The 14,589-nt window shown below is 41.2% G+C and overlaps 2 protein-coding genes across 3 annotated transcripts in view; one reads left to right on the forward strand and one right to left on the reverse strand.

Moving 5' to 3' along the window:
• Positions 1-123: 123 nt before the first annotated feature.
• Positions 124-14,589, reverse strand: part of LOC103512664 (probable cytochrome P450 304a1) — a 15,429-nt gene continuing 963 nt past the window's right edge. Inside the window, exons 2-10 of one of the 2 annotated variants that reach the window (XM_026826076.1) lie at positions 14,128-14,382; positions 10,625-11,061; positions 9,794-9,914; positions 3,619-3,799; positions 2,735-2,852; positions 2,064-2,205; positions 839-1,881; positions 511-627; positions 124-269 (exon numbers count right to left, since the gene is read on the reverse strand). In XM_026826076.1, coding sequence (XP_026681877.1) covers positions 1,697-1,881; positions 2,064-2,205; positions 2,735-2,852; positions 3,619-3,799; positions 9,794-9,914; positions 10,625-11,061; positions 14,128-14,382 — 1,439 coding nt within the window. In that variant the 3' untranslated portion in view covers positions 124-269; positions 511-627; positions 839-1,696. Of the gene's footprint in view, positions 270-510; positions 628-838; positions 1,882-2,063; positions 2,206-2,734; positions 2,853-3,182; positions 3,301-3,618; positions 3,800-9,793; positions 9,915-10,624; positions 11,062-14,127; positions 14,383-14,589 lie in introns of both variants that reach the window. The other variant, XM_026826077.1, reaches the window with a different exon arrangement.
• On the forward strand, positions 295-830 carry LOC108252800. The gene has a single exon (XM_017445488.2). It carries the CDS (start codon positions 407-409, stop codon positions 614-616), a length of 210 nt encoding a protein of 69 aa, XP_017300977.1. The 5' UTR covers positions 295-406; the 3' UTR covers positions 617-830.

Consider the following 14,589-nt stretch of genomic DNA (forward strand, 5'->3'; position numbering starts at 1 on the left):
GAATTTTTAGTTAACTGAATTTTCCGCTAGAGCACAGGCAAGTTTAAACTACAATCAGCTGATTTCGGAAAAACAAAAATAAATCGAAAAAAAGGTCACTTGAAAAAGTGAAGTGATTTTGGATTTTTCCTTCTAATTTTACCATTGTTTTGTGAAAACTCCATCATGTCTCTGGGAAGAGCCTCTCGCCTGTTACCCCTCATGGAGAACGTGATCGTCCCTCACAGAAACTACCGTCACGTCGTCAGTGGACCTCCCCTACGTAAGACCTCTACCAAAAAATAATAAAATAAATCGAAAAAAAAGGTCACTTGAAAAAGTGAAGTAGTGAAGTGATTTTGGATTTTTCCTTCTAATTTTACTCTTAAAACTTCTAATTTAACTATTGTTTCGTGAAAACCCCATCATGTCTCTGGGAAGAGCCTCTCGTCTGTTACCCCTCATGGAGAACGTGATCGTCCCTCACAGAAACTACCGTCACGTCGTCAGTGGACCTCCCCTACGTAAGACCTCTACCACCGAGATAATAGTCCATGGTGCTGTCATGAGTGTCATGGCACTGTCCATCCCTGCATGGGTTCTGTACCATCTGAAGGAGTACCAAGGCAGAGCATAAGAAGTCATCACCTCCGTTATTCTGTACAAATGTAGCATTAAAGTTTTGTATAAAAACTACAGGCACTCCTCACAAGAGATTTAAACCGAGATAGCAAGGAATCATCTCTTGAGTCTTGGTAACCATTGCTTCTGTGATAAGCCTAAACCTTGAATGTTTGAACAACTTCAGAGTCAAACAGTTGCCCCATTAAGCTTAAAATAATCCTTGCCCCTTCATCACCTCCGTTATTCTGTACAAATGTAGCATTTGGTAAAGTTTTGTATAAAAACTACAGGCACTCCTCACAAGAGATTTAAACCGAGATAGCAAGAAATCATTCTCTTGAGTCTTGGTAACCACTGCTTCTGTGATAAGCCTAAACCTTGAATGTTTGAACAACTTCAGAGTCAAACAGTTGCCCCATTAAGCTTAAAATAATCCTTGCCCCTCTTTTCTTTGACATTTCAAACATTGAGGTACATTGTTTGGCTCTCAACCAAACAGAAGATCCTCTATTTTGAGTACTAAATTTACACTATCTCTAACCAACTTGATTGGTTGGTTAGTGTGGATGACTTTTTGGGATCTGGAGGTAACCTACTCAACTTGGAAATCTGGTTCTTAGCCCAATCTGTTTTTCTATTGAATACATAAAAAAATAAAGACATGTTGTATTTGTGATGATCCAAATATGTTTTGTATAGGTATTTATTGCACATAGTTATATCTTCTTATAATTAGTGGTCTATTGAGTAGATATTTTAGACTGTCAAAATGGGACATGTAGTCCCAGTACATCATTATTTGTTACAGCTAGGTACAATAGTTAAATACATAGGAATTTTAAGTAATGATCTTTTGATAAATCACAAGGGTGACAGTGTCAATAGGATAGGTTACCATATAGTAACTATCTGGGCACATCACATGCTTCTGAGGTGACAACCAGCCTCACTAGGTCAGTCAAGGAGCTGTTTTAAATCTCAGTCAAAAAGCTGAGGTTGGATATTAAATAGCTGTTAAAGTAAGCCAAAATTCCTTCAATAATCGTTCGGTAACATATGTTCATTGTGAGATCCCAGACCTTCTTCAAAGCCTCTAAGATCTGGGTGTAACTTTCATCCAGAAATGTTGTGGATGTACATTGAGTCCTGGAATATATTTGGAATCATCAGGGAGCTTGGCACCCTCGGGTAGAGAGAAAGTGAAGTTCTGCAGTAGTCCAGCAACATACATGAACATATTTTGTCGGGCAAATGTTTCACCTGGACAGAGACGTTTTCCTGCAAGATAATAAGTTTCATTTTAATTATTTACACTTGAAGTGACAAGGCCACGTGTAAGAGAATAAGTGATGGTAAAAAGACCTGCAAGCACTGTCAAGAGATAAAGGTTGAATAAAACCATGAATCTATAAAGAAAGATCCCAGCTCTAGTACAACCTGAAGTACCTTTAGATACTTACCAAATCCAAAAGGCAAGGTTCGATCTTTCTTCTTCAATTGCCCGTTGGAGTCTAGGAATCTTTCAGGGCGGAAATTTTCTGGATCTCCCCAAATGTCCGGGTCATTGTGTAAACAGTAGAGGCTGGGTACCATGATAGTTCCCTGTGGGTGAGAAAGATGGGGAGGAGGGATTTGAACTATTATGGCGCCACACACGTTCAGACCGTCTCCAACGTGTGTGGCGGAAAAAGATTGAGACCCAGGTCTGTCACAAACTTTGGGTCTCAATCTTTTTCCCGCCACACATGTGAAGGCAGTATAAGAGTGAGTGCCGGGCATTAAACTCAAGTGCATTTGCCATCCTAGTGTCTTAAACGTGTGTGGCGGAAAAAGATTGAGACCCAGGTCTGTCACAAACTATGGGTCTCAATCTTTTTCCCGCCACACATGTGAAGGCAGTATAAGAGTGAGTGCCGGGCATTAAACTCAAGTGCATTTGCCATCCTAGTTAGCTTGGAGGGTAGCACGTCTGCCTTGTAAGCACTGGGTCGCGGGTTCGATTCCCACCCGGGACGACCTTTATCCTAAAAGATCTAAATGTTCGTTCTCGGAACAGATGGCTTTCTCCTGTCCTGTCTTCCTTCTCTTCGATTTCGGGACGATCAGACCTCATTGAGCATTTTCTGCTTACTTTTTCAACGTGGTAGCCCATGAAGTTTGCATCTTCAGTAGCTTTGTGTGGTACAGAGAGGGGTACTAGGGTTTTGTATCTCATTATCTCTCGGATAGTAGCCTCTGTGTAGTGAAGCCTGGAAAAAAAGAAAGAAAAAACATATTTAGTAAAGGTAGAAACACACTACTACCATGTCACGTGACGTGAGGGCAGTTTAGCTATCATTTAACGACATCACCTAGTCACCTACCCTTATGAATGTAGTGGGTTTGTAAAAAAAGTGTATTTCTATGGTCGCCTGGAAATAATTCTTAGATTAGGGGTCGCGGGTTCGATTCCCACCCGGGACGACCTTTATACTAAAAGATCTAAATGTTCGTTCTCGGAACAGGTGGCTTTCTCCTGTCCTGTCTTCCTTCTCTTCGATTTCGGGACGATCAGACCTCATTGAGCATTTTCTGCTTACTTTTTCAACGTGGTAGCCCATGAAGTTTGCATCTTCAGTAGCTTTGTGTGGTACAGAGAGGGGTACTAGGGTTTTGTATCTCATTATCTCTCGGATTGTAGCCTCTGTGTAGTGAAGCCTAGAAAGAAAGAAAAAACACATTTAGTAAAGGTAGAAACACACTACCACCATGTCATGTGACGTGAGGGCAGTTTAGCTATCATTAACGACATCACCTACCCTTATGTAGTGGGTTTGTAAAAAAAAGTGTATTTCTATGGTCGCCTGGAAATAATTCTTAGATTATGCAATGTGCACATCAACATCCCTAATATAAAGGAACTTAAGGTTTTTTTCATTTATTTTAAGAGGGGACTAACATCTTAGGTCTTTGCCCCTGGACAGGGTTTTTTTTTTTTATTTTTTAAAGGAACTTGAATGTTGAAAGTCTACTTACTCAGCCCTATGGTTTAAATTGGGCAATTCGGATCTGCCCACCACTCGATCCAACTCTTCCTGGATCTTGGTCTGAACTTCCGGATGTAGAAGGAACTGTTGCCACAGGAACCCTAGCTGTCCTGAGATTGTGTTACTGGCAGGAAACGTGAAATCCTGGATCACCAATTTGAGTTGCTCTTCTGTTTAGCGGATAGAAAGCATAAAGGAGAACGGTTAGAAAGCAGGATGATTGAGTATTTTGAAAGTCTAGTTAGCTTGGAACGTAGGGCGTCTGCCTTGTAAGAGCTAAGTCCTGCCGTAAACATGAAATCCTGGATCACCAATTTGAGTTGCTCTTCTGTTTAGTGGATAGAAAGTATAAAGGAAAACGGTTAGAAAGCAGGATGATTGAGTATTTTGAAAGTCTAGTTAGCTTGGAACGTAGGGCGTCTGCCTTGTAAGAGCTAAGTCCTGCGACGCTAAGCTAAGTTCGACTACCATCCGGGGCGAATTCTAGATATAGCCCGCCCAGTTAGCTTCGACGGCAGCAGAGCCTTGTAAGAGCTAGGTCGCGGGTTCGATTGCCATCTGGTGTGAATCCTAGACAGCTAAAGTTCGTTCTCGGGAAGACAGTCTTGAGGATAAAACTCCATACCTCGGCTGGGATTGAACCCACGCCCTCCTGTTTACCAGACGAGCGCCTTGACACTACACCACCGAGGCAGGTATCTTGGAGCAAGGTAGATAAATCTTGGAGCAAAATACAGCCTCACTAGGTACACTTTATAGTTTCCCATCTTGTGGAAATAGCTAGAACGCGGTCAAACTTTCTTGACTTGGCGGGGCGGAGCGCTACCGCGCTCCTTAATATAAGTAGGTGAAATATAATTAGCTACTTTACAGTACGACTATTTCACGGACACGGACAGTAAGTAGGTACGTACTACGTATGTTAGAAAAATTACCTACTACTAGGCAGTAAAAAAAAAAAAAAGAGAGGTAATTACCTGTTCTCCTCCCTGGTTAGGGTTACCTATAGTTCCACTGATAGTCTTCTCTTTGTTTAATAACGTCCCCTAATAGCCCCGATTCCATTTTTCGCCTTTTTCAGTGTGCTTCTGAAAATGCAGTAATGTACCATTTCTGTTTTTGTATTTTCAAGATTTGATCATTTCAACACTTTTGAAATTCTGACTAACAAAAAAATATTTAGATAGGCAGGTTAAAAAGTATTTTATTGAATGATAAATGTTACAATTTTTTATTGTTATAATGTAGGTGTTTTAGAAGAGGATTTAGAATGATTGATAGAGGGTTTTCGTTATCAAGAAAAAGAAATTCAAACAAAATAAGTAGGTAGGTACCTACCTAAGTACGTCTACATATAGGTATATAAGGACGGTATGTAGGTACATGTAGGTGTAAGGTACACAAATAATTAAATACAGGGTGCTAGGTAGGTAGCTTATATCGTCGTCTTAATCTCTTTTCGGGAGCGCAATCCGTAAGGAACCGATTCCCTTTTGGAAACTAAAATGGCGCCGGTAGGTACTAAACCATAGGAAATCCAAAATGGCGCCCCATCGGAATGAGTTCCGTTTCCGAAAGTTCCCCGAAAGGAAAATAGACCTCAAGTACGTCTATACATATATGTAGGTAAGGACGGTATGTAGGTACATATAGGTGTAAGGTACACAAATAATTAAATACAGGGTGCTAGGTAGGTAGCTCATATCGTCGTCTTAACCTCTTTTAGGGAAAGCAATCCGTAAGGAACCGGTTCCCTTTTGGAAACTAAAATGGCGCCGGTAGGTAGATACTAAACCATAGGAAATCCAAAATGGCGCCCCATCGGAATGAGTTCCGTTTCCGAAAGTTCCCCGAAAGGAAAATAGACCTCCCGTAAGACAAACTAAACACTGTATGGTTCACATTAGGTCAAGGGGAACCCAAATGTTGATTGTAGGGATAGGGTTCCTAAGTACCTAGACCTTATACATAGGTAGGAGCAGTTAGTTACATAATTACCTATGTATGTAAGTAACTATTTACTTTCTTGATAAGAATGCTAGGACGTAAAAAAAAAGAAAAAACATGTAAACAAAATAATCCTTGAGGTTTTGAGAGTTTTGTCCAATATAATCTTTGAGATTGAGAGTTTTTTCCTCGTTCAGTTTAAGAATAAAAGCTAACTTTGGTGGCTCGCCAAACTTCATTAAGCTGTGTTCAGGGTCCACACATAGTCGACGGCCGTCGATCGATGTCGACTGAACCGTCTACACTGCCTCGACAACATAGATTCACGATTCACCTCGTCAATCGACGGCCAGAGGTCCATGTTTGGACACACCTCAACATCACTGCCGATGCCGTTTCTCACACCTTATACATAGATAGGTAGGTATTTTTTCCAAGTAGGTACAAATCGTTAAATTTTTTACTTTCTATTGCTACAGTTATTTCCTGATAAGAAAAGTGGGATAACCCACTAAGACCGGGTAATCCCCGGATAACGACTTATTCTTCTTTTTCTTCACCTTTTCCCGTGTATACAGACGGGGTCGGCGTTTTTCGTCAGCCTCTCAATCAGCCCTAACTAGGGTGATCGCGTTGGGCTGGCATTTGGTTTTTGGCTACAAATTTTAAGAGTGGATGCCCTTACCTCTCAACCTTTGCTATTTCTTTAGCAAGGGAAATTCAGGCTGGTCCTCGTCAATCGACGGCCAGAGGTCTATGTTTGGACACACAACATCACTGCCGATGCCGTTTCTCACACCTTATAACCTTATACATAGATATGTAGGTATTTTTTCCAAGTAGGTACAAATCGTTAAATTTTTTACTTTCTATTGCTACAGTTATTTTCTGATAAGAAAAGTGGGATAACCCACTCAGACCGAGTAACGACTTATTCTTCTTTTTCTTCACCTTTTCCCGTGTACAGACGGGGTCGGCGTTTTTCGTCAGCCTCTCAATCAGCCCTAACTAGGGTGATCGCGTTGGGCTGACATTTGGTTTTTGGCTACAAATTTTAAGAGTGGATGCCCTTACCTCTCAACCTTTGCTATTTCTTTAGCAAGGGAAATTCAGGCTGGTATACTCCCTGTTTAACGTCCCCCAGCCAGACAGTTCTTACATTCCCATCTGGTTGATATCTCAATATTAACATTGACTGATCAACTTGAAACCGAAAAAGATCAAAATGCAAATAAAAATTCATTTACCTACCCACTTTACTCCAAGTACAACGGCACGGTACAATGGTGAGTTCATGAGAAAGAGAAATCAAAGATGAATTCGAATCAGTTGTGAGAACTATTAAGAAATAACAATAAAATTCATAAATTAAAATATGAAATGATAATTAGGTAATAGGTACCTACCCAATAAAATATGAATAATAAACACTCGTGAATGAATTTAACCTGCCTCGGTGGCGTAGTGGTCAAGACGCTCGCCTGGTAAACAGGAGGGCGTGGGTTCGATCCCAGCCGAGGCATGGAATTTTATCCTTATTTATTTGAGATTTTGACCACAAAATAATGGAGCTCTAAGGGTTAGGTGGTAGAGAACGCCTCCGGCGTTAACCTCGCCTAAGTGGTTACCTTCCACTCAAGAGTCTCTTATTAATTATTATGTATTTATCTGAGTAAACATTGTATGATAGACAGCAGGGACGTATCCAGGATTTTGTCAAGGGCCGAAGGGGGGGGGGGGGGGGGGGGCAACGATTATGTCCCATTATTTGTACAATAGCTAAATACATAGGAATTTTAAGTAATGATCTTTTGATAAATCACAAGGGTGACAGTGTCAACAGGATAGGTTACCTTATAGTAACTATCTGGGCACATCACATGGTTCTGAGGTGACAACCAGCCTCACTAGGTCAGTCAAGGAGCTGTTTTAAATCTCAGTCAAAAAGCTGAGGTTGGATATTAAATAGCTGAAGGGAGAGCTTCCCCTTGTAACAAGCACCCAAACACTGCTGGAATACTTCATGATTCATATCAGTAGGACCTTTCCAATGCGTGTTCTGAGTTTCAAAGAATCGCGAAACAAATTTGAATAACTTGAGTAAATGTTGAGGATCATCGCGAGATGAAATATTAGAGGACAACAGTACACAGCTGATAGTGATGTAAATGGGTTTCCTGAAGTACAAGTGCTGGGATAATGCACGCACAATATGTTCATTGGGAGGTAGGTGTTCAGATTTGGAAACCATAGCGTCCCACACAATGGACGAGTTTGCCGTTTTCTGATAGTTTATCTTCATAGATTTCAACAACGGATCCTTGTCTGCATACTTAGACTTAAGTACCGTCTGCAAGAACAAATCATTATGAAACATATAGGGCAGAAGTGCAAGGAGAAGACTCGACCGATGCTCGCCCTCAACACTCAAACAAATTTCACTTCCAAGAAATTTTTCCAAGGTACGCTGGGCTGTCACATTCCATGTTTTATGAGTCTGCTGAGAAATGAGTGTCTGCAAGAACAAATCATTATGAAACATATAGGGCAGAAGTGCAAGGAGAAGACTCGACCGATGCTCGCCCTCAGCACTCAAACAAATTTCACTTCCAAGAAATTTTTCCAAGGTACGCTGGGCTGTCACATTCCATGTTTTATGAGTCTGCTGAGAAATGAGTACCAGTGTAGCTATCACCGCCTGTATGTCTAAACACCATAGAGACTCTGGTAATTCAAGAAGCGCGTCCACAACACAAGGCTGGTCGTCTTTCCACAGCTCACTAATCACGTGTCGAATACTCTCTCGGACTTCGCTAGGGTCTGCATGAGCTGCTAGATATTTAACTGTTTCAGCACGAAGCAGTGCCTTGCTATCTGTTAACTTGAGGTAAACCTGAAATGAATAGATAGGAACAACATGATAGGTACACACATCATTCACTGGATCAGGGCCGATATATTGAGAAAGCGCGCCAAACTATTAATATCAATACTGACAATATTGCTGTCATTAGACTCGGCTGGAAAGTCTTATCCGATGGTAGAAATTGTCCTAGGCAATTTCATGTATTTGTGTACACTAAATTACGCCATTAGGGAGTTTGTTGATTTAATAAGGACATTTTATTAATCTCAGTTTAAAAAATATTTCTTCCAAATACTTGACTTTATTTAGACTGTGACTGTGGGAGTAAAGGGACATTTCAGTCAGATATTTAACTGTTTCAGCACGAAGCAGTGCCTTGCTATCCGTTAACTTGAGGTAAACCTGAAATGAATAGATAGGAATAACATGATAGGTACACACATCATTCACTGGATCAGGGCCGATATATTGAGAAAGCGCGCCAAACTATTAATATCAATACTGACAATATTGCTGTCATTAGACTCGGCTGGAAAGTCTTATCCGATGGTAGAGATTGCCCTAGGCAATTTCATGTATTTGTGTACACTAAATTACGCCATTAGTGAGTTTGATTTAATAAGGACACTAGCTGAATTCCGTCGCTTCGCTCCGGAATCCCGCTAGTTCATCCCGAGGCATGGCCAAACTTGTGGAAAAGGCATGGCCGAGAACTGTACAATACAGGGCTGTACAAGACGTCTACACCGGGACTCATAGTCAGGAAGTTTATTCTCAAGTTGATCCACCAGATGTTGCATGAGGAGATTGAACCGTTCCTTGGTCATGAACTGATGAACATAGCAGAGCCTTGTAAGAGCTAGGTCGCGGGTTCGATTGCCATCTGGTGTGAATCCTAGATAGCTAAAGTTCGTTCTCGGGAAGACAGTTCCCTTTATCAAACGTCTTGAAAAAAGTTCAGTAGGTATTTACTTCCAAAAGTTCTAGTTGCTTAAATGAAGACAACCAGCTCTTTAAGCTGGTTGAAATCCAAGCAGAAAAGGTTAGACATAAAGGCTTGATCACATTAAACTTTGCAGTCTTAAAATCCTGCCCCTCAAATAATCCCCAGAAAAAAATACACACTCACCTTAATCGCCTGTAACAAAGTGAGCTCACCTGTAAAGTAAGTCTCTTTATCGCCATCAGTCTGTGCCTCCTTCATCATCTTGATGTAAGCATCTACCGCACAGTTGATTGTATCTTCATTGAATGAGTCCATTTTCTTACGAATTGAGTTCTGAAATGGGATTGAAAATCCATCAAATACGGATAACGACCACCTTAATCGCCTGTAACAAATTGAGCTCACCTGTAAAGTAAGTCTCTCTATCGCCATCAGCCTGTGCCTCCTTCATCATCTTGATGTAAGCATCTACCGCAGAGTTGATTGTATCTTCATTGAATGAGTCCATTTTCTTACGAATTGAGTTCTGAAATGGGATTGAAAATCCATCAAATACGGATAACGAGGTACATTAGGGTGGGTACCTACCCCATATTTTGCTGTTTTATCGCAGTCTTCAATCTCTATGATCCCTGCAAATAATGGCAACAAGAACTTACTTTGCTAGCCTAGTTTGCTTGGAGGGCAGCGCGCCTGCCTTCTAACAGCTAGGTCGCGGGTTCAATTCCCACCCCGGACAACGTAATCTCAAACAGACAAGGTTCGTTCTAGGAAGGGCTAGATTTCTCTGTACGTCCTCCTTCTATCTTCGATTTCGCAACGATACTGATTATTACTTCCATTCTTACAGTTCCCTCTATCAAACTTATTGAAAAAAACAAAACTTACTTTGGCATAATTGGCCAAGTTATCATTGAGCCGAGTAATGTCCTTCATGTATCCGAAGAAGGGCGGCAAATATTTGGCGAATGGCACAAAGGTCAGGGTCCCGGCCAGCGGTTCTGTGTAGAACTGAAAGTTCAACGCATTCCAATGAATATCATTCAGGGTATCTTTCCCCTCCCTGCCTGTGAACTTTTCCCCGGTGAGCGCCGACATAAGCAGGGCGATATTACCCCACGCGAATATGCTTGGGATTAACGCGAGACCGTTCTGGTAGGCGGGATGGTTCCAAATAATTATTACTTCCATTCTTACAGTTCCCTCTATCAAACTTATTGAAAAAACAAAACTTACTTTGGCATAATTGGCCAAGTTATCATTGAGCCGAGTAATGTCCTTCATGTATCCGAAGAAGGGCGGCAAATATTTGGCAAACGGCACAAAGGTCAGGGTCCCGGCCAGCGGTTCTGTGTAGAACTGAAAGTTCAACGCATTCCAATGAATATCACTCAGGGTATCTTTCCCCTCCCTGCCTGTGAACTTTTCCCCAGTGAGCGCCGACATAAGCAGGGCGATATTACCCCACGCGAATATGCTTGGGATTAACGCGAGACCGTTCTGGTAGGCGGGATGGTTCCTTTCTTCCCGTAGGAACGTGATGAGGTCTTGGATTTCGGCCGCTAGTTGTACTTCGAGCGGTTCGGAGCGTTTGCCAAACCCGTGATCCCGGAGGTGACGGAGAAAGAAACGTTTCTGTTGCTGCCATAGGTCACCCTCTGTGAAGATGATACCTGAAAATAATGCATTATTTTATTTATTAAGTTTCCATTTATTAGTTATTCGGTACAGATCTCTCAATTAAATCAATATTCAACAAATGGTATACCCATCCATAAAAGCCGGAGCTTGTGCCACGGATGGGATGATAATGGGGGTTAGGTACCTACCTCTTTGACTTCTCTTTTTTTTACTTTTATTTATTAAGTTTCCATTTATTAATTATTCGGTACAGATCTCTCAATTAAATCAATATTCAACAAATGGTACCTATACCCATCCATAAAAGCCGGAGCTTGTGCCACGGATGGGATGATAATGGGGGTTAGGTACCTACCTCTTTGACTTCTCTTTTTTTTTTATTTTCCTGCCTCGGTGCTGTAGAGGTCGCCTGGTAAACAGGAGGGCGTGGGTTCAATCCCGGCCAAGTTACAGAGAGGTTCAATCCCTCCCTCTACCCCTTCCCCTTGATGAGAACATTACGAATTACTTTAGGACAAGGGCAGTTATTAATATATATCCTCCTAGTTGACCCCTTTGTGGGGGAAAAAAGGTGGGGTACCTACTCTTCTGGCGATATTTTACCCCAGGTTAAAGACCACTGCATCAGAGGATGTGGCAGTGTAGCTAATGTTCAGAATTTAAAGAATTAGAGTGATAATTGAATTAATTCAATTCAATCTTCCAAGCACAATAACATTCAATTTGTGATAGTACAGACATACCTCTGTAGTACCTACTTATTCATCAGTAGGTAATCAGTGTAAATGAGGAATTATGTAAGTAATGTACCTCACACGTAACTCTTTATCTAGCAAGAGAGCAGAAGGTGGATAAAAACGAAAAGTCTTGATGGCGTAGTAATCAAGACGCTCGCCTGATAAACAGGAGGGCGTAGGTTCAATCACAGCCGAGGCATTGAATTTATCATCTTTTATTTGAGGATTATGTGATAGCATGTTGAATGCCCAAGTTCCTAGTGGTTCACTGAAGGTAAGCAACGTTGCGCGTGGTTGGTATCCCCTGTATACAGATGGGTGGCCATAATCGCGTACTGTTGGCTTTTCCGGCCTCATCAGGTGAGTTCTCTCTATGGAATCTCTTGAGAAGAGATGTGTAGCAGTAACACAGGCACCTTTATATCTAGCAAGAGAGTAGAAGGTGGATAAAAACGAAAAGTCTTGATGGCGTAGTAATCAAGACGCTCGCCTGATAAACAGGAGGGCGTAGGTTCAATTACAGCCGAGGCATGGAATTTATCATCATTTATTTGAGGATTATGTGATAGCATGTTGAATGCCCAAGTTCCTAGTGGTTCACTGAAGGTAAGCAACGTTGCGCCTGATTGGTATCCACTGTATACAGATGGGTGGCCATAATCGCGTACTGTTGGCTTTTCCGGCCTCATCAGGTGAGTTCTCTCTATGGAATCTCTTGAGAAGAAGAAGAAGAAGAAGAAGAAGAAGAAGAAGAAGAAGAAGAAGAAGAAGAAGAAGAAGAAGAAGAAGAAGAAAGAAGAAGACGACGACGACGACATCGACGAAGACGACGAAGAAGAAACTTACCTCTCTCCTCTCCAAAGTCGACTCAGACGACGACGACGACATCGACGAAGACGACGAAGAAGAAACTTACCTCTCTCCTCTCCAAAGTCGACTCCGGAGGACTAGGTACTGTTCGAGTGTTCGACTTATTCAACGAACAACGTGAGATTTGAGTCGATCCTGATCAGTCACCCATCCAAAAGGCAACCTGGCTGAATATTGCCTAACTTACCTGGTGGGAAGTGTTTGGGTCGAGAGAACATTGTTCGTGAGATTTGAGTCGAGCCTGATCAGTCACCCATCCAAAAGGCAACCTGGCTGAATATTGCCTAACTTACCTGGTGGGAAGTGTTTGGGTCGAGAGAACATTGTTAGTGAGATTTGAGTCGATCCTGATCAGTCACCCATCCAAAAGCCAACCTGGCTGAATATTGCCTGACTTACCTGGTGGGAAGTGTTTGGGTCGAGAGAACATTGTTTTGCTCAAAAAGTATATGAGTAGCACCATTGCCACCACAAACAATATTGGATTCATTTTCACACACAAGTTTTATCCGAGGGTCGAAAAGTTTTGTTTGACAATAAGAGGTCGAAATCTATATATGGATACCTATGTAATTATTTAAAAATGGGGTTCGTTATTGGTATGATAGGTAGTTACTTTTTTTATTTTGGTTAAGAGAATGTTATATAAGGTTATTGACTCAAAGTTATATGAACTTTTTGGTAGGTAATATCTACTTATACCTAGGTACTTCCGTGATTTTACTAATGAATCTAATGATCTTTCTTTTTAACCCTTGGATAGGGATATCTAGGAGACCAGACCATTCAGGTGATTTAAGGGTCGAAAAGTTTTGTTTGACAATAGGAGGTCAAAATCTAAGTAAGTATATATGGATACCTATGTAATTATTTAAAAATGGGGTTCGTTATTGGTATGATAGGTAGGTACTTTTTTTATTTTAATTAAGAGAATGTTATATAAGGTTATTGACTCAAAGTTATATGAACTTTTTGGTAGGTAATATCTACATACTTATACCTAGGTACTTCCGTCTTCCGTGATTTTACTAATGAATCTAATGATCTTTCTTTTTAACCCTTGGATAGGGATATCTAGGAGACCAGACCATTCAGGTGATTTGGATACGGTACATAGTTAAGTACATAAGTATAAATTAAAAGAGAGAGAGAGAACGAGCGAACAATATTTTTAGTGGATGTGCAACAAGCACTTCGTTGATAAAAATATCTGCAGAATACTTAGATATGTAGATTGCAGATAGATAATTCTGTACATCTGTAGATAGGTACTCAAGGGTTAAATCAAAATAGATTAGCCTTTTTGACCAAGTATTTAAGCAAACAATAGATAATTAGGTACCTTATTACTTATTATGAACAATAATGTTCGTTCGAATCAAGTGAGACAATAAAGAAAGTTTTACGCTCGTAAAAGTTGCTAGGACCATTGCTTCCGCTTTTTAGCATGAATTAAAATTTAATATCGACGAAGACGAAGAAGAAACTTACCTCTCTCCTCTCCAAAGTCGACTCTCACCAGACTGACCACCTGGTCGATTCGACCTTGAAACTGAGGTTTCATGAGCAGCTCTCTAATGCTCTTCTCATCCGAAGCTACTACAGTCGGAAAGGGACCCAAATAGAAGCCCAATATTTTGGACTTGTAGATGCGGCACATTTTGGCGAGAGCTTTGTGCGTGTGGTGATAGTGAAGGAAGAGAATAGAGAGGAAGTGTCCGTAGTAGGGGAACCATAGCGATGGACCTGGGAACAATACGAACAGTTTATTAGAATGGGAGAGCCAGCCTAGTTAGCGTGGAGGGTAGCGCGTCTGCCTTGTAAGCGCTAGGTCGCGGGTTCGATTGCCGCCCAGGAGAATCCTAAATCAATAAGGTTCGTTCTAGGAACGGCTGGCTTTCTCCTATCCTGTTTTTCTTCTCTATTTGCTTTCGGGGCGATAAGACCTTACAG

The sequence above is a fragment of the Diaphorina citri genome, unplaced genomic scaffold, assembly GCF_000475195.1.
Source record: "Diaphorina citri unplaced genomic scaffold, Diaci psyllid genome assembly version 1.1 scaffold871, whole genome shotgun sequence".
Taxonomy (NCBI): Eukaryota; Metazoa; Arthropoda; class Insecta; order Hemiptera; family Psyllidae; genus Diaphorina; species Diaphorina citri.